Below are 24,621 nucleotides of genomic sequence, written 5' to 3' on the forward strand. Positions count from 1 at the left end.
CAAAAGTCCTTTTTTAGTAGGTCAAACATTTTGTGGTAACGAACTGTTTTTAAGGCGGAACTCGGCCCAGTAAAAACCGAAACTCTAAAAAAAGTTTTCAAAACAATTAATACAAAAAAAATGTTTTATGCTAATCCCAAATAAATATAATTCATTTAGTTTAATGTTACCCATCAAAAGTTAAGAGCCTGAGTAAGTAAGCCTGTTTTTTGAAAAAGGGGATGCACCAAAATACCCCCAAAAAGTAAAGCAATTATAATAAAAATCACAACATCAGATTCAGAAAGACTCAGAGTGTGCATGTTATGTCTAGACCCCGGCGCCACGCCGGTGCATCGACCGAACGCCACCGACGAGAGGCCCGGGTGACTGCTACCGAAGAGTCGCAACGCCACTGGTGCGCCGAACGCGCACCACCGCCAGCAGAGGCTTCGGCGTTTAGTTGACTTTGAATTAATTTTGCGGCAATTCTTTATTGCGTCAACCACAAAGTCGGAGCTTTTCTTTTCTCGTGTGGTTATGTATTTCGATTTTCCTGATTAGAACTCAAGCAGGGCTTGCACTTTCCCCGAAAATCTATGTGTCACCCCAAAAAAAATTTGCATCCCCGAATTCCCGAAAATCACCCAATCATGGTGTCACCCCTAGTGATTTATCACTAGTGACTATCTTTGCCAAATATTACTTTGTATACCATAATTTTTCACTTCTCTCTTGTTCGTTAATTTTTGTCTCCTGTCTTACTTTGTATATAAACCAGACATATACAATTGCAATATACACGGTTCTTCATATGTTGACAAAAGTATCGTCTTTATGAAATTGAATTTTTAAAAAGCAAGTTTTGTAACTGAAAGTAAGGAGCGACATTAAAATTTAAAACAAACAGCAATTATTCCGTATATGAAAGGGGCTGTCCCCTCCTCAACGCCTTGCTCTTTACGCTAAAGTTTTTTGTTTTTTTAAAAGTAGAGTGGTAAAAAAAAAGTCAAACTTTAGTGTAAAGAGTGAGGCGTTGAGGAGGGAATAGCCTTCTTCATATACGGAATAATTGCTGTTAGTTTTAAGTTTTAATGTTGCTCCTTACTTTCAGTAAAAAAAAACTTGTTTTTTATTTAATTTCTGAACGTTTTTCAACTAATGCAGGTTCGATTTTGGCTAACCGTGCATGAAAAATCAAAACACGATTTGCATATTAGTTTTGGCAGATTTATTCCGGATATGAAGGGTCGCCCCTCCTCAATACCTTGCTGTTTGCGCGAAAGCTATTAGCGCTTTTAAAAAAGCTTCCTATTCTAATTAAACAACCCCTGTGTTTCAATTTTGGTAAACAGTCAAACTTTAGCGTAAAGAATAAGGTATTGAGGAGGGGACGACCCTTCACATATGGCATAATTTTTATTCGTTTTTCAAATAATGCCCGTAAATCTGGCTCACCCTATTATGTAATATATCCCTCCCCCTCACGGAACTCCTGCGTTTAAATCTAATCCAACGTAAAGTGCATCCCCCCTGTCAAATTCCCTCCAGACAGTTTCTTCCTCGCTGAAAATACCCCCCCCCCGTCTCTGTAAAATTGCTTGTGGACGATTCACCCTGAAAAATTCTCCTTAACATTTTTTATTGGATTAAGACTTTAATCTATAATCGGTTTCTTGATAACTCAAGAAATACCCCCTTCCGCGGAAATTATTTCCCAGAAATCAAAATGTGCGGAAAAAACCCCCGGATAATCCCCCCGAATATCTCCATATAAAAATATGGCAAAGAGAATGTAAGACAACTAAAAAGAATGTCGTATAGTAATTCTGTCAAGACTTCCCAGTGTAACATTTCCCCTAGAATATTCACTCATCAGAAATTTCCCTCGCAAAGGCAGATTCTCCCCTTAGGAATCTACCCGAAGCACAGACATCTCCCTCCCTCCAAAATAGCTGTATACTTCCCAATAACAAATACTATACATGTAAACAATGGGCATAGTTCATAACTTGCAGCCTTTCACCCAGGGGACTGTGGCGGGTCATTTTTTCACCTAAAGACATAGTTATTAGATTTTTCGACTATGCTGAACAAAATGGCTATCTCAAAATTTCGATCTTGTGACTTTGGGAAAAAGGTGAGCTTGGGAGGGACCCTAGTTGCCCTCCGAAGTCTTTGGTAACTTAAAAAGGGCACTAGAACTTTAGATTTCCGTTTGAAGGAGCTCTCTCGCAATATTTTAGAACCCATGGGTCGATATGATCACCCCTGGGAAGAAAAAAAAAAAAAACAAATAAAAAAACATCCGTGATCTTTCTTCTGGCAGAACAAAAATACAAAATTCCACATCTTTCCATATAGGAACTTTAAATCTCTACAACAGGGTCATCTGATACGCTGAATCTGAAAGTGCGAATTTCATTAAGATTCTATGACTTTAGGGGGTGTTTTCCCCCCTTTTCAAAAATAAGGCAAATATTTTCAGGCTCGTAACTTTTTATGGGTGACACTAAACTTGATGAAATTTGTATATTTGAAATCGGCATAAAAACCCGATCCGATCTGTGTTTGCTCCCTTTTAATTAGATTTCATGGATCTTATTGAATGCCATGGCGAATCTATTATCTATTAGCCCTTTTTGTAATCTAAATTTACAAAGTTCAAAAATTTTCAACACTGATGTTTATTACTTAACATTCAGGAAAGGTCTGATTCATCTGGAAAAATTCATACCAAAAGATTCCTACAAAACGGAAATAGCTCGTGTTTCGCCCCTCCGCCAAAACAGGTAATTAGCCTTTTCCAAACCAAACGCTAACAACTATGAGCAGAGAAAATATCACAAAGTGAGAATAACAAAAAAGAAAAGTTATAAAAAACCATCACAGTATGTTGACAGGGCCGAGGGAACCTCCATTAACAGACATAAAAACGAATATATAAATATGGCTTTAATGGTTTGTGACGTCCAATTTTAGTTGTTTTTTTTTGTGAAAATAAAACAATTTTTATGGATGATCTTGAAAGGCATTTGTTTCATGACTTTAAAAAACAAACAATTACAACAAGATAGAACAAGTAAAGATTCCAATTTGTGTTTTGCCCCTGGATATTGCCTCATATTTGTAGAAAACTGAAAAAGTGAGTACGGGGGATGAGTTGCACGAAGATTCAGTGAAATGGGTTTGAGTTGCACGGGGATTCAGCGTCACGTGGGTTCAGTTAAATGGGATTCCGTTGCACGACGGTTTAGTTAAACGAGGGTACGGTTGTACGGAGGTTCAGTTACATGGTGTTCAGTTAAATGGGGCTGAGTTACACGGAAATTCAGTTGCACGGGGATTCAGTTAAATGGGGTTCAGTTCCACGAGGGTTCAGTTGCAAGGGTTCTCAGTTGCACGAGGGTTCAGTTGCACTGTGGTTCAGTTGTACTGGGGTTGGTTTGCATGGGTTTAGTTGCTTAGGATTTAGTTACACGAGGGTTCAATTACACGCGTAACAATGGGAATCTCTCTCATTTTCTATATATATACATTGCTTAATGTCTTATTGTTTCCCGAGGGACATTGCCCTCTTACTGACGTCCATAGGAAATATCAATATAAAAAAAAATTGTTTCTAAGAATTCACCCTAATAACTGTGGAAATGATGGCCCTATTTCTATACCCCTTATTAAAAAGGTTTTTTTTTAAAGAATAGTTGATATTCTGGAAGAGTCTTCTTACAAATATTAAACTTTAATTTAGAATGAGATTTAAGGAGGAAGTATCGTCCCTCTTTCACATTTAAGAGAGCATTGGATCAAATAGTTCGTAGTAACACACTTCAAGTAAAGAGCAACCCTTTTCAATTTAAACCGAAACTCTAAAAAAACAAGTTTTGGCTGATTCTGAATATGCAGAATGTATCAATTTTAAACTTGATCATTAAAAGCTATTAGCACAAAAAAATATGCATAATTTTAGAACTATGAATTAAGGCACCCAAAGATAATGTATGATCTTGATGGAAATTATTTAGCGAAATTCAACAAGTCTGAGAGTTCTAAAAGCACTCTACGAAAATATCTAAAAAATATAAAATTTCTGGTTTTCTTACGAAGTGAATGAATATTTAAATGATTACGGATTTAACTTCTGGTCTCTCTTCATTAAAAGTAACATATGTATTCTTCGAACAGATACATGATATAATGTACAAATAATAACAATATATATAATCTGAAAATATAATATGCAGCTGTATATAGGAAGTACGAGGCCTGAAGGCGCAAAAGGTCGCTTCAAATTGCGGAGATAATAGTTTATTTTGGGTAATTATACTTTACTTTGAAAGGCAAGTACGCCGAATAAGCCCTTTCCTTCGCAAAAATTTATTTTTTATTTAAAGAGTCAGATTTGAGGGAGAGGTCTCCTCCTCGGAAATCGGAATGCCTATTGTATTAAAAACAAACAGAAACTAAATATAAACAAGTTTTTCAATATGAAAATAAAGAAAAACATTAAATTTCAAAACTAACAGAAATTATTTGGCTTATGGTAGTGGCTCTCGCCTCCTCGACCTCCAATCTGTATGCAAAAGCTCGACTTTTTAGCCTAATTCTTTGGTCAAACAAGAGGAACATCCAATCGGAATAAAAAGTATTTTTAAAGCATTATAAAACATTAGCGTAAAGAGTGGGCAGCTCACCTCGTATACCTAATAATTTCTGTTCGTTTAAAGCTATAATATCGCTATTTACTTTCATATGAAAAAACAGTTTTTTAGTTAATTATTGAATTAAGGACTTGAATAAGAAACACTTAATTAATTCAGTGTCTTGGAACGCTGGTGGAATAAGTGAGACCAGGCCATTTTTTTTAGGAAAGGGGGGGGGAATAATTAGACAAAATGTAAAAATAAGTTAGCTACCTTAAAAATATTGTAAATTACAGTAATGATCCTATGAGACTTCGAAATGGCGAGTAGGTGTTCCAAAAGCCCGCTTTGAGTTAGTGCCTTAAGGGCTGGGCACACGTAGCTGACTTCGGGAACCGATTTCAGCTGCTCAGTGGACAAACGATAGCGGTAAGAAAAATTTGTTGAAAGAAAATTTATTGCGCGAGATTTTCAAAACAAAAATCATGGACACAAATAGTCAACTGGGGTTTATTAGTAGTTGCATGATTGATCTCAGCTTAATTCTCAGTTTAGTTCTCAGCTCAGTAGCGGGGTCTTTCACCACAGACATCTCTGGCTGACTATTTCTATCCCTATTTTTTTGTGATAATCATGATGAGAAACGGCGCTGATTTTGTAAATCAGCGCTGAAAACTAGAAAACTTTTCAAGCTCAAATTGACGCCGATTTCTTTTTAAAATCGGCGCTGATTTGGATATCAGTTCCCGAAATCAGCTACGTGTGCCCAGCCCTTTAGTGAGACTTCTTTTTCTGATAACTTGTGCCTAGTGAACATATTTTATTAATAAAAAATTGAAAAACGCTACTGCTCAGCACTTCGGGGAGTGCTTAATGCGTGGGAATTTAGTTGGATTCACTGGATTTAGATGGGAGGGGACATTTACCCAAAGAGTAAAACACTGGTCATTTGTTATTATTTTCAGAGATCATGGTCGTCTTGTGACGCTGGTGTTGTAGAAGATTACTGTTCTTCTTCTGCTGAGCAAGATAATTACGATCATTATTGTGATGAACAACAATTAATGTGGCGTCTAAGTTCGGCCACGATAGGAAAAGCAAAACAAAGACAATTTGATCTTGATGAGAGGTGAGTAGCATTTCATTCTGTCAAAAGAATACATCACGTTTCAATGGTTAGAAGCTGATAATTCTACTTGGAAAGACTAGACACTTTTCGGTAGCATGTCATATCCCCCATACGAAAATTCTGAACTTCTTTCAACCCTCTTAATTTTTACGGTGGGCGGAATTGGTTAGCTCTACAATTTATACTGAAAAATAGAATTTCTTTTTCTCACAGAGTATATTCTAATACGTTTCATTATGTATTCCTGTTTTAAATTGACAAGGAAATTGACTTATTTTGCACATTTTGCTGCTCGTCTGATATAAGTAGAAATGCCCCTATTGATCCGAACGGGGCACCAAATTTGGGCATAGAGTCATTAGGGAGAACACGTGGTTAATGGGGTCATTGACCTAAATTTCCAAGGTCGATGTTGTTGTTGTTGTTTTGGCCATGTGCATAGAGTCATTAGGGAGAACACGTGGTTAATTAAAGCGATTGGGAATTTGGAACACCTGTGCTGTCAGTCATTAATCAAATTGTTTTCAGGTGAAGTTTAATAATGTCTGACAGGTGATGTCAAGATTGATTGATATGTCACGAAATGGGAATTAATTTGTTGTTTCTAAGGGGAATTATTGATTCAAGAAAGGGGAATTAATTTGATGTTTCTAAGGGGAAGGTGGGGAAGAGATATATTGATTGCGTAATCGAAAGGAGAGAATTCCCGTGAAATTGATTACATAATCGGTAGAACCCTATAAGGCGATCGTGACGGGAATCCATTTATGGGCATAGAATGACGTAATCAACTAGGACAAATGGATTTCTGAGAAATTGATTACATAATCGGTAGAACCCTATCAGAAGGTCATGACGGGAATACATTTATGGGCATAGAATGACGTAATCAACTAGGACAAATGGATTTCTGAGAAATTGATTACATAATCGGTAGAACCCTATCAGAAGGTCATGACGGGAATTCATTTATGGGCATAGAATGACTTAATCGACTAAGACAAGCAAGTTACTTTCTTAATGTCCATCCTAAACCCATTTTGCAACTTGAAGTACTTATCTTTTTTACCCACAACTATACTTTACTGCTTTTTGGATACCTCAACACCAAGAAACACTTTTCAAAGACCATTTCAGAGCAAGTTACTTTCTTAATGTCCCTCCTAAACCCATTTTCCAACTTGAAGTACTTATCTTTTTCACCCACAACTATAATTTACAGCTTTTTGAGTGTCCCAACATCAAGAAATACTTTTTAAAGACCATTTCAGAGCAAGTTACTCTCTTATTGTCCCTCCTAAACCCATTTTACAACTTGAAGTACTTATCTTTTTCACTCACAACTATACTTTACAGCTTTTTGGATACCTCAACATCAAGAAATACTTTTCAAAAACTATTTCGGAATAAATTCCTTTCTTAATGTCCCTCCTAAACCCATTTTCCAACTTGAAGTACTTATCTTTTTCACCCACAACTATACTTTACAGCATTTTGTTTACCTCAACACCAAGAAATACCTTTCAAAAGGCATTTTGGAGCAAGTTACTTTCTGAATGTCCCTCTTAAACCCATTTTCCAACTTGAAGTACTTATCTTTTTCATCCACAACTATACTTTACAGCTTTTTGGATACCTCAACACCAAGAAATACTTTTCAAAGACCATTTCAGAGCAAGTTACTTTCTTAATGTCCCTCCTAAACCCATTTTGCAACTTGAAGTACTTATCTTTTTCACCCACAACTATACTTTACAGCTTTTTGAATGTCCCAATACCAAGAAATACTTTTCAAAGATCATTTCAGAGCAAGTTAATTTCTTAATTTCCTCCTAAACCCATTTTGTAACTTGAAGTACTTATCTTTTTCACTCACAACCATACTTTACAGCTTTTTGGATACCTCAACACCAAGAAATACTTTTCAAAGACCATTTCAGAGCAAGTTATTTTCTTAATGTCCCTCCTAAACCCATTTTCCAACTTTAAGTAATTATCTTTTTCACACTCTACTATACTTTACAGCTTTTTGTATACCTCAACACCAAGAAATACTTTTCATAGACCATTTCAGAGCAAGTTAGTTTCTTAATGTCCCTCCTAAATCCATTTTTCAACTTGAAGTACTTATCTTTTTCAGCCTCATACACACATGACAGAATTGTGTTTACTAATAAAATTAGAAACACTAGACATTTATCATTTTAGGGTAAGTAACATTCCCATTGACCCACCTCAACTCATTTTCCAACATTGAGTAATTATAATATACACACAAAACCATACTTAACCTCTATTTGGATACCTCGACAAACACACATATATTGCTAAGAAAATTAAAGTGCCCGTTACTGTATTAATGTCCCTCCTAAACCTATTTTCCAACTTGAAGTACTTATCTTTTTCACCCACAACTATACTTTACAGCTTTTTGAATGCTCCAACACCAAGCAATACTTTTCAAAGGCATTTCAGAACAAGTTCTTTTCTTAATATACTTCTTAAACCAATTTTACAAATTCTAAATTTTTCCATAGTAGATAGAAAAAGCTATATCATAGCTGTGAATATTTTCTCGAAGGATAAGCAGTTCTATTTCAATTTTAAATTTTCTCTATGAAGTGAAGAAAAGTTCAAGTTCTCTTCTGAATTTTCTCAATGAAAAAGAAAATAGTTTTTATTCAATTCTATTTTTTCAAATAATATAAAAATTTTCCACTTTAGTTCAGATTTTTCTCAAAGGGATGAAAAATTTAAAATACTGTTCCAAATTTTCTCAACGATGTGAAGAAAAGTTCAAGTTCTCTTCTGAACTTTAACAAAGAACACACTTCAATTCTAATTTCTCCAGAGAAAACAAAAATCTTCCACTTCAGTTCTATATTTCACAAAGACTTAAAGAAATTTAAAGTTCAATTCTAATTTTTCGATGGATGATAGAAAAAGTAATCCCCAACCCGAAGGAACCCCCCGATCCCCAAAGGCCCCAGGCCCCCCCGTCCCCACAAAGCCCACCCAAGGACACCCAACCCCAAGGCCCCCCAAGGCCCCCCGACACACCCCAAAAACCAACAAACAAAAATTTCTCTTAGAAATAATATTTTTCATCACTGATAACACTTTTCTGTTCGAACTAGCAAGTTTTCTACCAAAGATACCAAATACTTTGATAGAAGTAACATTTTTTGATTGTGATAACAACTATCCAGTCAGAAGTAGCAAGTTTTGCTGAACACTAACAAACCCACTCATCAAAGTAATGATATTTTACTTTAATACTAACATACTTTTACTGAACACACACAATTTTCTCTTAGAAATAATATTTTTCATCAGTGATAACACTTTTTCTGTTCGAACTAGCAAGTTTTCTACCAAAGATGCCAAATTTTTTCTTAGAAGTAACATTTTTGATTGTGATAACAACTTTTCTGACAGAAGTAGCAAGTTTTGCTTAACACTAACAAACCCACTCATCAAAGTAATGATATTTTACCTTAATACTAACATACTTTTACTGAACACACAGAAATTTCTCTTAGAAATAATATTTTTTGTCAGTGATAACACTTTTTCTGTTCGAACTAACATGTTTTCTACCAAAGATACCAAATTTTTTCGTAGACGTACCATTTTTTTATTATGATAACAACTTTTCTGTCAGAAGTAGCAAGTTTTGCTTAACACTAACAAACATTCTCATCAAAGTAATGATATTTTACCCTTAATACTAGCATACTTTTACTGAACACACACAAATTTCTCTTAGAAATAATATTTTTCGTCAGTGATAACACTTTTTCTGTTCGAACTAGCAAGTTTTCTACCAAAGATACCAAATATTTTCTTAGAAGTAACATTTTTCGATTGTGATAACAACTTTTCTGTCGGAAGTAGCAAGTTTTGCTTAATACTAACAAACCTTCTCATCAAAGTAACAACATTTTACCCTAATACTAACATACTTTTACTGAACAAAAAAAAATTTCTCTTAGAAATAATATTTTTCATCAATGATAACACTTTTTCTGTTCGAACTAGCAAGTTTTCTAGCAAAGATACCAAATTGTTTCATAGAAGTAACATTTTTTGATTGTGATAACAACTTTTCTGTCAGAAGTAGCAAGTTTTGCATAACACTAACAAACATTCTCATCAAAGTAACAATATTTTACTTTAATACTAACATACTTTTACTGAACACACACAAATTTTTCTCAGAAATAATATTTTTCGTCAATGATAACACTTTTTCTGTTCGAACTAGCAAGTTTTCTAGCAAAGATACCAAATTTTTTCTTAGAAGTAACATTTTTTGATTGTGATAACAGCTTTTCTGTCAGAAGTAGCAAGTTTTGCTTAACACTAACAAACCTTCTCATCAAAGTAATAACATTTTACCCTAATACTAACATACTTTTACTGAACAAACAAAAATTTCTCTTAGAAATAATATTTTTCATCAATGATAACACTTTTTCTGTTCGAACTAGCAAGTTTTCTAGCAAAGATACCAAATTTTTTCATAGACGTAACATTTTTGATTGTGATAACAACTTTTATGTCAGATGTACCAAGTTTTGCCTAACACTAACAAACATTCTCATCAAAGTAACGATATTTTACCTTAATACTAACATACTTTTACTGAACACACACAAATTTTTCTTAGAAATAATATTTTTCATCACTAATAACACTTTTCTGTTCGAACTAGCAAGTTTTCTACCAAAGATACCAAATATTTTCATAGAAGTAACATTTTTTTATTGTGATAACAACTTTCCTGTCAGAAGTAGCAAGTTTTGCTTAACACTAACAAACCCTCTCATCAAACTAATGAAATTTTACCTTAATAATAACATACTTTTACTGAACAAACAAAAATTTCTCTTAGAAATAATATTTTTCATCACTGATAACACTTTTCTGTTCAAACTAGCAGGTTTTCTACCAAAGATACCAAATATTTTCATTGAAGTAACATTTTTTGATTGTGATAACAACTTTTCTGTCAGAAGTAGCAAGTTTTGCATAACACTAACAAACATTCTCATCAAAGTAACTATATTTTACTTTAATACTAACATACTTTTACTGAACACAAAGAAATTTCTCTTAGAAATAATATTTTTCGTCAGTGATAACACTTTTTCTGTTCGAACTAGCAAGTTTTCTACCAAATATACCAAATTTTTTCGTAGACGTACCATTTTTTGATTGTGATAACAACTTTTCTGTCAGAAGTAGCAAGTTTTGCTTAACACTAAAAAACATTCTCATCAAAGTAATGATATTTTACCTGAATACTAACATACTTTTACTGAACACACACAAATTTCTCTTAGAATTAATATTTTTCGTCAGTGATAACACTTTTTCTGTTCGAACTAGCAAGTTTTCTAGCAAAGATACCAAATTTGTTCTTAGAAGTAATATTTTTTGATTGTGATAACAACTTTTTTGTCAGAAGTAGCAAGTTTTGCTTAACACAAACAAACCTTCTCATCAAAGTAACAACATTTTACCCTAATACTAACATACTTTTACTGAACAAACAAAAATTTCTCTTAGAAATAATATTTTTCATCACTGATAACACTGTTTCTGTTCGAACTAGCAAGTTTTCTAGCAAAAATATCAAATTTTTTCATAGAAGTAACATTTTTTGATTGCGGTAACGACTTTTCTGTCAGAAGTATCAAGTTTTACATAACACAAACAAACATTATCATAAAAGTAACGACATTTTACTTTAATACTAACATACTTTTACTGAACACACAAAAATTTCTCTTGTAAATAATATTTTTCATCAGTGATAACACTTTTTCTGTTCGAACTAGCAAGTTTTCTACCAAAGATACCAAATTTTTTCGTAGAAGTAACATTTTTTGATTGTGATAACAACTTTTCTGTCAGAAGTAGCAAGTTTTGCTTAACACAAACAAACCTTCTCATCAAAGTAATGATATTTTACCTTAATACTAACATACTTTTACTGAAATAATTTCGGAGACCACACTCCGAAATTATCCACACTATCATCACTGTCTATTAAAAGGATTTTATCCCTATTTGAACTTTTATTTACTTTTACTGAACAAACAAAAATTTCTCTTAGAAATAATATTTTTCATCACTGATAACACTTTTCTGTTCGAACTAGCAAGTTTTCTACCAAAGATACCAAATATTTTCATAGAAGTAACATTTTTTGATTTTGATAACAACTTTTCTGTCAGAAGTAGCAAGTTTTGCTTAACACTAACATACATTCTCATCAAAGTAATGATATTTTACCTTAATACTAGCATACTTTTACTGAACACACACAAATTTCTCTTAGAAATAATATTTTTCGTCAGTGATAACACTTTTTCTGTTCGAACTAGCAAGTTTTCTACCAAAGATACCAAGTTTGTTCTTAGAAGTAATATTTTTTGATTGTGATAACAACTTTTTTGTCAGAAGTAGCAAGTTTTGCTTAACACAAACAAACCTTCTCATCAAAGTAACAACATTTTACCCTAATACTAACATACTTTTACTGAACAAACAAAAATTTCTCTTAGAAATAATATTTTTCATCACTGATAACAATTTTTCTGTTTGAACTAGCAAGTTTTCTAGCAAAGATACCAAATTTTTTCATAGAAGTAACATTTTTTTGATTGTGATAACAACTTTTCTGTCAGAAGTAGCAAGTTTTGCTTAACACTAACAAACATTCTCATCAAAGTAACGATATTTTAATTTAATACTAACATACTTTTACAGAACACACACAAATTGTTCTTAGAAATAATATTTTTCGTCAATGATAACACTTTTTCTGTTCGAACTATCAAGTTTTCTACCAATGATATCAAATTTTTTTATAGAAGTAACATTTTTTTATTGTGATAACAACTTTTCTGTCAGAAGTAGGAAGTTTTGCTTAACACTTACAATCCTTCTCATCAAAGTAATGATATTTTACCCTAATACTAACTTACTTTTACTGAACAAACAACAATTTCTCTTAGAAATAATATTTTTCGTCAGTGATAACACTTTTTCTATTCGAAATAGCAAGTTTTTTACCAAAGATACCAAATTTGTTCTTAGAAGTAAAATTTTTGATTGTAGTAGCAACTTTTCTGTCAGACATAGCAAGTTTTTCTTAACACTAACAAACATTCACATCAAAGTAAGGATATTTTACCTTAATACTAACATACTCTTAATGAAAACACACAAATTTCGCTTAGAAATAATATTTTTCAAAAGTAAAAACAATTTTTCTATTTGAACTAGCAAATTTTCCACCAAATATACCAAATTTGTTCGTAGAAGTAACATTTTTGATTGTGATAACAACTTTTCTGTCAGAAGTAGCAAGTTTTGCTTAACACTAAAAAACCTTCTCATCAAAGTAAAGACATTTTACCTTAATACTAACCTACTTTTACTGAACAAGCAAACAAAGTTCTCTTAGAAATAATATTTTTCACTTCTATGTCTGACTCTATTCGCTTAAATGTCCGGGTTGGTGTTTGGTTAGGTTAGGTTAGGTTAGCTAAGTTATGTTGGGTTAGCTAAGTTAGGTTAGGTTAGCTAGTAAACATTTCTCCATGTTTAAGTTAGGTTAGGTTAACTTATCATGAGCGCTCATGATAAGCTAACCTAGCCTAACTAAAGCATGGTACAAAGTCGACATGGGTGGATTTTCCGGCGAGTGTGGTTAGGTTAGGTTAGGTTAGGTTAGATCAAGTTAGGTTAGGTTAAGTTAGGTTAGGTTAGGTTAGCCTACGTATGCGCGCGTAAGTAGGCTAACCTAACTTAACCTAACCTAACTTGATCTAACCTAACCTAACCATACTCGCCGGAAAATCCACCCATGTCGACTTTGTACCATGCTTTAGTTAGGCTAGGTTAGCTTATCATGAGCGCTCATGATAAGTTAACCTAACCTAACCTAACTTAAACATGGAGAAATGTTTACTAGCTAACCTAACAAAACTTAGCTAACCTAACCTAACTTAGCTAACCTAACCTAACCAAACACCAACCCGGACATTTAAGCGAATAGATTCAGACATAGAAGTGAAAAATATTATTTCTAAGAGAACTTTGTTTGCGTGTTCAGTAAAAGTATGTTAGTATTAAGGTAAAATGTCGTTACTTTGATGAGAAGGTTTGTTAGTGTTAAGCAAAACTTGCTACTTCTGACAGAAAAGTTGTTATCACAATAAAAAATGTTACTTCTACGAAACAATTTGGTATCTTTGGTAGAGAATCTGCTAGTTCGAACAGAAAAAGTGTTATCACTGACGAAAAATATTATTTCTAAGCGAAATTTGTGTGTTTTCATTAAAAGTATGTTAGTATTAAGGTAAAATATCCTTACTTTGATGTGAATGTTTGTTAGTGTTAAGAAAAACTTGCTACGTCTGACAGAAAAGTTGCTATTACAATCAAAAATTTTACTTCTAAGAACAAATTTGGTATCTTTGGTAAAAAACTTGCTAGTTCGAATAGAAAAAGTGTTATCACTGACGAAAAATATTATTTCTAAGAGAAATTTTCGTTTCTTCAGTAAAAGTATGTTAGTATTAGGGTAAAATATCATTACTTTGATGAGAAGGATTGTTAGTGCTAAGCAAAACTTGCTAATTCTGACAGAAAAGTTGTTATCACAATCAACAAATGTTACTTCTACGAAAATATTTGGTATCTTTGGTAGAAAACTTGCTAGTTCGAACAGAAAAAGTGTTATCAATGACAAAAAATATTATTTCTAAGAAAAATTTGTGTGTGTTCAGTAAAAGTATGTTAGTATTAAAGTAAAATATCGTTACTTTGATGAAAATGTTTGTTAGTGTTAAGCAAAACTTGCTACTTCTGACAGAAAACTTGTTATCACAATCAAAAAATGTTACTTCTATGAAAAAATTTGGTATCTTTACTAGAAAACTTGCTAGTTCGAACTGAAAAAGTGTTATCAGTGATGAAAAATATTATTTCTAAGAGAAATTTTTGTTTGTTCAGTAAAAGTATGTTAGTATTAAGGTAAAATGTCGTTACTTTGATGTGAAGGTTTGTTAGTGTTAAGCAGAACTTGCTATTTCTGACAGAACAGTTGTTATCACAATCAAAAAAATGTTACCTCAAAGAAAAAATTTTGTATCATTGGTAGAAAACTTGATCGTTCGAACAGAAAAAGTGTTATCACAGACGACAAATATTATTTCTAAGAGAAATTTGTGTGTGTTCAGTAAAAGTATGTTAGTATTTAGGTAAAATATCATTACTTTGATGAGAATGTTTGTTAGTGTTAAGCAAAACTTGCTATTTCTGACAGAAAAGTTGTTATCACAATAAAAAAATGGTATGTCTACGAAAAAATTTTGTATCTTTGGTAGAAAACTTGCTAGTTCGAACAGAAAAAGTGTTATCACTGACGAAAAATATTATTTGTAAGAGAAATTTGTGTGTGTTCAGTAAAAGTATGTTAGAATTAAGGTAAAATATCATTACTTTGATGAGAATGTTTGTTAGTGTTAAGCAAAACTTGCTACTTCTGACAGAAAAGTTGTTATAACAATCAAAAAATGTTACTACTAAGAAAATTTATTGTATATTTGGTAGAAAATTTGCTAGTTCTAACAGAAAAGTGTTATCAGTTATGAAAAATATTATTTCTAAGAGAAATTTTTGTTTGTTCAGTAAAAGTATTTTAGTATTAAGGTAAAATATCATTACTTTGATGAGAAGGTTTGTTAGTGTTAAGCAAAACTTGCTACTTCTAACAGAAAAGTTGTTATCACAATCAGAAAATGTTACTTCTACGAACAAATTTGATATCTTTGGTAGAAAACTTGTTAGTTCGAACAGAAAAAGTGTTATCATTGACGAAAAATATTATTTCTAAGAAAAATTTGTGTGTGTTCAGTAAAAGTATGTTAGTATTAAAGTAAAATATCGTTACTTTGATGAGAATGTTTGTTAGTGTTAAGCAAAACTTGCTACTTCTGACAGAAAAGTTGTTATCACAATAAAAAAAATGTTACTTCTATGAAAAAATTTGGTATCTTTACTAGAAAAATTGCTAGTTCGAACAGAAAAAGTGTTATCAGTGATAAAAAATATTATTTCTAAGAGAAATTTTTGTTTGTTCAGTAAAAGTATGTTAGTATTAGGGTAAAATGTTGTTACTTTGATGAGAAGGTTTGTTAGTGTTAAGCAAAACCTGCTACTTTTGACAAAAAAGTTGTTATCACAATCAAAAAATATTACTTCCTAGAAAAAATTTGGTATCTTTGCTAGAAAACATGCTAGTTGAAACAGAAAAAGTGTTATCACTGACGAAAAATATTATTTCTAAGAGAAATTTGTGTGTGTTCAGTAAAAGTATGTTAGTATTAAGGTAAAATATCATTACTTTGATGAGAATGTTTGTTAGTGTTAAGCAAAACTTGCTACTTCCGACAGAAAAGTTGGTATCACAATCAAAAAATGTTACGTCTACGAAAATATTTGGTATCTTTGGTAGAAAACTTGCTAGTTCGAACAGAAAAAGTGTTATCACTGACGAAAAATATTATTTCTAAGAGAAATTTGTATGTGTTCAGTAAAAGTATCTTAGTATTAAGGTAAAATGTTATTACTTTGATGAGAATGTTTGTTAGTGTTAAGCAAAAATTGCTACTTCTGACAGAAAAGTTGTTATCACAATCAAAAAATTTTACTTCTACGAAAAAATTTGGTATCTTTGGTAGAAAACTTGCTAGTTCGAACAGAAAAGTGTTATCATTGATGAAAAATATTATTTCCAAGAGAAATTTTTGTTTGTTCAGTAAAAGTATGTTAGTATTAAGGTAAACTATCATTACTTTGATGAGTGGGTTTGTTAGTGTTAAGCAAAACTTGCTACTTCTGACAGGAAAGTTGTTATCACAATCAAAAAATGGTACGTCTATCAAAATATTTGGTATCTTTGGTAGAATACTTGCTAGTTCGAACAGAAAAGTGTTATCATTGATGAAAAATATTATCTCTAAGAAAAATTTGTGTGTGTTCAGTAAAAGTATGTTAGTATTAAATTAAAATATCGTTACTTTGATGAGAATGTTTGTTAGTGTTAAGCAAAACTTGCTACTTCTGACAGAAAAGTTGTTATCACAATCAAAAAATGTTACTTCTATGAAAAAATTTGGTGTCTTTGCTACAAAACTTGCTAGTTCGAACAGAAAAAGTGTTATCATTGATGAAAAATATTATTTCTAAGAGAAATTTTTGTTTGTTCAGTAAAAGTATGTTAGTATTAGGGTAAAATGTTGTTACTTTGATGAGAAGGTTTGTTAGTGTTAAGCAAAACTTGCTACTTCTGACAGAAAAGTTGTTATCACAATAAAAAAATGTTACTTCTAAGAAAAAATTTGGTATCTTTGCTAGATGACTTGCTAGTTCGAACAGAAAATGTGTTTTCATTGACGAAAAATATTATTTCTGAGAAAAATTTGTGTGTGTTCAGTAAAAGTATGTTAGTATTAAAGTAAAATATTGTTACTTTGATGAGAATGTTTGTTAGTGTTATGCAAAACTTGCTACTTCTGACAGAAAAGCTGTTATCACAATCAAAAAATGTTACTTCTATGAAAAAATTTGGTATCTTTGCTAGAAAACTTGCTAGTTCGAACAGAAAAGGGTTATCAGTGATGAAAAATATTATTTCTAAGAGAAATTTTTGTTTGTTCAGTAAAAGTATGTTAGTATTAAGGTAAAATATCATTACTTTGATGAGAAGGTTTGTTAGTGTTAAGCAAAACTTGCTACTTCTGACAGAAAAGTTGTTATCATAGTCAAAAAATGTTACTTCTAATAAATATTTTGATATATTTGCTAGAAAACTTGCTAGTTCGAACAGAAAAAGTGTTATCACTGACGAAAAATATTATTTCTAAGAGAAATTTTTGTTTATTCAGTAAAATTATGTTAGTATTAAGGGTAAAATATCATTACTTTGATGAGAATGTTTGTTAGTGTTAAGCAAAACTTGCTACTTCTGACAGAAAAGTTGTTATCATAATAAAAAAATGTTACTTCTATGAAAAAATTTGGTATCTTTGGTAGAAAACATGTTAGTTCGAACAGAAAAAGTGTTATCACTGACGAAAAATATTATTTCTAAGAGAAATTTCTGTGTGTTCAGTAAAAGTATGTTAGTATTAAGGTAAAATATCATTACTTTGATGAGTGGGTTTGTTAGTGTTAAGCAAAACTTGCTACTTCTGACAGAAAAGTTGTTATCACAATCAAAAAATGTTACTTCTATGAAAATATTTGGTATCTTTGGTAGAAAACTTGCTAGTTCGAACAGAAAAGTGTTATCAGTGATGAAAAATATTATCTCTAAGAGAAATTTTTGTTTGTTCAGTAAAAGTATGTTAGTATTAAGGTAAAATATCATTAATTTGATGAGAAGGTTTGTTAGTGTTAAGCAAAACTTGTTACTTCTGACAGGAAAGTTGTTATCACAATCAAAAATGTTACTTCTAAGAAGAAATTTGGTATCTTTGGTAGAAAACTTGCTAGTTCGAACAGAAAAAGTGTTATCATTGATGAAAAATATTATTTCGAAGAGAAATTTGCGTGTGTTCAGTAAAAGTATGTTAGTATTAAAGTAAAATATCATTACTTTGATGAGTGGGTTTGTTAGTGTTCAGCAAAACTTGCTACTTCTGACAGGAAAGTTGTTATCACAATCAAAAAATGTTACTTCTATGAAAATATTTGGTATCTTTGGTAGAAAACTTGCTAGTTCGAACAGAAAAGTGTTATCAGTGATGAAAAATATTATTTCTAAGAGAAATTTTTGTTTGTTGGTCTTTTGGGTGTGTCGGTGGGCCTTTGTGGGCCTTTGGGTTCGGTGTCCTTTGGTGGGCATTGTGGGGACCGGGGGGCCTGGGGCCTTTGGGGACCGGGGGTTCCTTCGGGTTGGGGATTACTTTTTCTATCTTCCATCGAAAAATTAGAATTGAACTTTAAATTTCTTTATGTCTTTGTGAAATATAGAACTGAAGTGGAAGATTTTTGTTTTCTCTGGAGAAATTAGAATTGAAGTGTGTTCTTTGGTAAAGTTCAGAAGAGAACATGAACTTTTCTTCACATCGTTGAGAAAATTTGGAACAGTATTTTAAATTTTTCATCCCTTTGAGAAAAATCTGAACTAAAGTGGAAAATTTTTATATTATTTGGAAATAGAATTGAATAAAAACTAATTTCTTTTTCATTGAGAAAATTCAGAAGAGAACTTGAACTTTTCTTCAGTTCATTGAGAAAATTTCAAATTGAAATAGAACTGCTTATCTTTCGAGAAAATATTCACATCTATGATATAGCTTTTTCTATCTACTATGGAAAAATTTAGAATTTGTAAAATTGGTTTAAGAAGCATATTAAGAAAAGAACTTGTTCTGAAATGCCTTTGAAAAGTATTGCTTGGTGTTGGAGCATTCAAAAGGCTTTAAAGTATAGTTGTGGTGAAAAATATGAGTACTTCAAGTTGGAAAAAGGGTTTTGGAGGAACATTAAGAAAGTAACTTGCTCTGAAATTGTCTTTGAAAAGTATTTCTTGTTGTTGGGGTAACCAAAAGGCTGTAAAGTATAGTTGTGGGTGAAAAAGATAAGTACTTCAAGTTGGAAAATGGGTTTAGGAGGGACATTAAGAAAGTAACTTATTCTGAAATCGTCTTTGAATAGTATTTCTTGGTGTTGAGGTATCCGAAAAGCTGTAAAGTATTGTTGAGGGTGAAAAAAATAAGTACTTCAAGTTGGAAAATATGTGTGGGAGGGATATTAAGAAAGGAACTTGCTCTGGAATCGACATTGAAAAGTATTTCTTGTTCTTGAGTTATAAGAAGATATGTAAAGTATAGTTTTGGGTGAAAAAGATAAGTACTTCAAGTTGGAAAATGGGTCTAGGAGGGACATTAAGAAAGTAACTTGCTCTGAAATGGTCTTTGAAAGGTATTTCTTGGTGTTGAGGTATCCAAAAAGCTGTAAAGTTTAGTTGTGGTTGAAAAAGATAAATACTTCAAGTTGGAAAATGGGTTTAGGAGGAATATTAAGAAAGTAACTTGCTCTGAAATGATCTTTGAAAAGTATTTCTTGGTGTTGCGACACTCAAAAAGCTGTAAAGTATAGTTGTGGGTGAAAAAGATAAGTACTTCAAGTTGCAAAATGGGTTTAGGAGGGACATTAAGAAAGTAACTTGCTCTGAAATGGTCTTTGAAAGGTGTTTCTTGGTGTTGAGGTATCCAAAAAGCTGTAATGTATAGTTGTGGATGAAAAAGATAAGTACTTCAAGTTGGAAAATGGGTTTAAGAGGGACACTAAGAAAGTAACGTGCTCTGAACTGCCTTTTGAAAAGTATTTATTTGTTTCGAGGTAACCAAATTGATGTAAAGTAAAGGTTTTGGTTAAAAATATAAATACATGATGCTGGAAAATGGACTTTGGGGTGACAGTAAAAAGGGCACTTGATCTGACACGGGCCACGGAAATTATTTATTGTTTTTGTAGTAAACAAAAAGCTATAAAGTATGGTTGTGGATGAAAAAGATAAGGACTTAAAGTTGAAAAATGGGTTTAGGAGTGACATTAAGAAAGTAACTTGCTCTGAAATGGTCTTTGAAAGGTATTTCTTGGTGTTGGGACACCCAAAAATCTGTAAAGTATAGTTGCGGGTGAAAAAGATAAGTACTTCAAGTTGGAAAATGGGTTTAGGAGGGACATTAAGAAAGTAACTGGCTCTGAAATGGTCTTTGATAAGTGTTTCTTGGTGTTGAGGTATCCAAAAAGCTGTAATGGGTGAAAAAGATAAGTGCTTCAAGTTGGAAAATGGGTTTAGGATGGACATTAAGAAAGTAACTTGCTTGTCTTAGTCGATTAAGTCATTCTATGCCCATAAATGAATTCCCGTCATGATCTTCTGATAGGGTTCTACCGATTATGTAATCAATTTCTCAGAAATTAATTTGTCCTAGTTGATTATGTCATTCTATGCCCATAAATGGATTCCCGTCAGGATCTTCTGATATGGTTCTACCGATTATGTAATCAATTTCACAGAAATCCATTCGTCCTATTTGATTACTTCATTCTATGCCCATAAATGGATTCCCGTCACGATCTCCTTATAGGGTTCTACCGATTATGTAATCAATTTCTCGGGAATTCCCTCCCTTCGTTTACGCAATCAATATATCTCTTCCCCACCTTCCCCTTAGAAACATCAAATTAATTCCCCTTTCTTGAATCAATAATTCCCCTTAGAAACAATAAATTAATTCCCTTTTCGTGACATATCAATCAATCTTGACATCACCTGTCAGACATTATTAAACTTTGCCCGGAAACAATTTGATTAATGATTGACAGTACCTGTCAGACATTATTAAACTTTGCCCGGAAACAATTTGATTAATGACTGACAGCACAGGTGTTCCAAATTCCCATTCGCTTTAATTAACCACGTGTTCTCTCTAATGACTCTATGCACATGGCCAAAACAACAACAACAGCAACATCGACCTTGGAAATTTAGGTCAATAACCCCATTAACCACGTGTTCTCCCTAATGACTCTATGCCCATATTTGGTGCCCCGTTCGGATCAATAGGGGCATTTCTACTGATATACCAAAGATACGGCCTCTCTGGCTTGATTGGAACTCCTAAAGAGTTTTACCAGGGGGAGGGTTGGTTGTTCAGGATCGGATTTCAAGATAAAATCTAGTAATTATTATGATAGTTATAATAATACTGGGATAAACTGAGCAAGGATTAGGTATTATTGGGACTCAATGTTAACTTTGTCTGGCTAAATTATAAAGATTCTCACCCCCAGACAAAAACAAATTCAAAACTGCCCAATGAATTTTTTTTTTATTATTGTGGTATATTTTTTTCCTTTCCACAAGTTGGAACCAGCTTAATGAATACCCTCTAAATTGACGACAATATCTTGTTTATATTAAATTAGAAAATACCGTTTACCATGGAATAAAAAAGTGACATTAAAACTTAAATTCAAATTAATCTAAATATGAAAAGGATTCCACCCTCTCTCTTAAGCCTAACCTTCTTAATGCTAAAACTGACAAAATTCCACAAGTACTGAAATACGAATAATGCATATTTTCATAACTGTCATTTTTCACAATGCTCCGAGAATGAATTAGATAATTTCGGAGACCACACTGCCTTTCCATGACGATAAATAAGAGTTCAAATAGGGATAAAATCCTTTTAATAGACAGTGATGATGATAACAATGATAGAAATTCACAAAAAATACCAGATATTTCGGTCACATATACAGTGACCGTCATCAGTAGTAAAACTACATCAGTAGTAAACGGTCACTGTGTATGTGACCGAAATATCTGGTATTTTTGTGAATTTCTATTACTGTTATCATCATCACTGTTTTATTAAAAGGATTTTATCCCTATTTAAACCATTATTCATCGAGAATGAATTATTTAATTATTTTTTATTATTATTAATTATATCATTTAATTAATTATTTAACTATTTGAGTATATAAGACTTTCATTAAGATTGAAAATAGCTTGAATTGCTGTTCAAAAGTTTCAAAAGGCACAAAATGACACTCTTGCAATTACCAAGGAGGCATCTTTGGTGTAATCTAATTTGTTTTCGATATGCGTGCATAATGAAGGTTGAGAGAGCTGCAAACCCTCTCATGTTTAGGGTGATTTTTGCTTGTCTTAAGTTTTAATATCGGTTTTACTTTCTTATCAAAAACTCTGTTTTATTTAATTTTAGTCCGTTTTCAGTTTGTTTACAGTAAGCTTATTATAGATTGTGCAAACAAGTGCTTTAGAAAGAAACATGTTATTGCGGAGAAGTACTCCCTTGAAAACTACATAATTTTTGCAAGTGTTTCTAGTACTTTAAACCGAATACTTTTTTCATAATACTTGTCTTTTTACATGTTTGTCCTATTCAGGCCTGAAGTATCTCAAATAAAATGTCACAAGAATAAAATCCTTATATCAAATGAGAGACCAAGACAGATTCCCTTTGCAATAGCATATCTGGGATATTTTCCCGGCAGGGGGGGGAGACATCTACCAGAAGGAGTTTTGAAAATGATCGCTTTAAATGGGATTTTTTCATTACCTTCTTTTACTGTTTTTTTTTCTAAATTATTTCTTGTTTCAAGTGAAGGGGTGGACTTCGCCCCTCTGATTCCTCCCTAGCTTTACCGATAGCCTTGTGTATTAATGAATGAATCGCAAATAGAGTTTTGTAATTCAAAACAGGGGTTATGGCTTTTATATTAAGTTGAAATATTTTTAGTTCTATTTGACAGTCTTGCTAAATTCCATGAATTAGAATAAACATTTATGTAACACTATAGTCGGAAAAGTGAATCAGCGAAACTGGAAATTTTAAATAGTCACAATTGAATGGAAAGCATGAAAATCTCTCCGAGTTTTCGGACGATTCCACCGTCAGATTTATATTTTAACAGAGAACATATTTGGTTTCCAGTTTTCATTTATTGCTCGTTTGAGCATTAAAACATTGCTCAAATGAGCAATAAACGTATTAGTTAGATTTTTGGCACGACTCCAATTGAAGATTACCTATATTTCCTACGTTAATATTAAATCACTTCTAGTTTGTGATGGTGAATGGTGATAGTGGTTCTATTTTTTTTTTTTTTTTTTGATCTAAAAAAGAATGTATCTTACTCTGTGTATGAAAAAAACTCAGTTTCTGCGTTATTGTCTGAGTTGGAACACAGCATCGATCATTTCTATTAGGATTTAAAACTAATTAATTGTTGCAGCCTATAGTTTCCTGATTCGGTTACATTTTTGCCGAGTTTATGATTTTAACCTTTAGTAAAATCAACATACTTTTAAAACTGTATTCTAAATAATAATAATATATGTTTTACGATAAATCGCGATCTGTGCTCTTATATTTCAAATCAAATCTTCATATAACTGGTAAGTTTCCGCAGCTCTAGACAAAACTCCTGAGTTGCCACTTATACCGCATTTTGCGGTATAATACCGCAATTTCAAGAGAAATGCTGCACTTTTTTCTGATTATACGCACACCGCAATTATACCACGAAATGACTTTGATCAGCGTATTTATACCGCGAAATGACTTTTACCACTGAATTTATACTAAGTAATGTAACCGTACGGGAAAAGGGACAAATGTTTGCTTTCTACTTCTAATGATATATGACTGGATAGGCTACTGCGTAACTCGCGAAATTTTTCGTTTTCATGGCCGGTATATCATAGAATCAAAAAGTAGAAAATGGGACAAACACGACAGTATACACAGTATTTCTGGAGAAAGTGCCAAAAATGAAACAAAAATTGATAAATAAAACTTTTAATCTAGTTTGAAACAGAAAAGAGTAGATTATCCTGCTTCAAATTTTCTTGAGAACGGATAGTCTGGACGAGCTATTAGTGATGAAGAACGAGTGAGAGTGCCAGACAATGGGAAAAAGATATGAATTTATCATTGGGGACTATTTTCCCCTCTTTATATATCGAGTGGGTATCTGCCCAAACCGGCGCAATCACTAACCCGAAAATAGCCCAAACTAGCAAACGCTAACCCCTATGCCTTCTCAAGGCCAGAACAAAATTTGCACTTTACTGAAAAAAAATATAAATGTTTTTACTTTTATAACTTTAATAATTCAAATAATATTAACATTTAGATTACTAAATATCAGTATATGTATATTAAACTGACAAGGCACATTCATTTGTATTTTTTTCAGTAAAGTGCATATATTGTTCTGGCCTTGGGAAGG

General features: G+C 32.3%; 1 protein-coding gene across 1 annotated transcript in view; it reads left to right on the forward strand.

Annotated features, from left to right (window-relative positions):
- Nucleotides 1–24,621, forward strand: part of enc (R3H domain containing protein encore) — a 277,287-nt gene that overhangs the window by 140,280 nt on the left and 112,386 nt on the right. Inside the window, exon 7 of the mRNA XM_089106565.1 lies at nucleotides 5,588–5,751. Coding sequence (XP_088962691.1) covers nucleotides 5,588–5,751 — 164 coding nt within the window. The remainder of the gene's footprint in view (nucleotides 1–5,587; nucleotides 5,752–24,621) is intronic.

Source organism: Artemia sp. Qi Xiang Cuo, chromosome 21 (genome assembly GCF_049724085.1).
Source record: "Artemia sp. Qi Xiang Cuo chromosome 21, ASM4972408v1, whole genome shotgun sequence".
Taxonomy (NCBI): Eukaryota; Metazoa; Arthropoda; class Branchiopoda; order Anostraca; family Artemiidae; genus Artemia; species Artemia sp. Qi Xiang Cuo.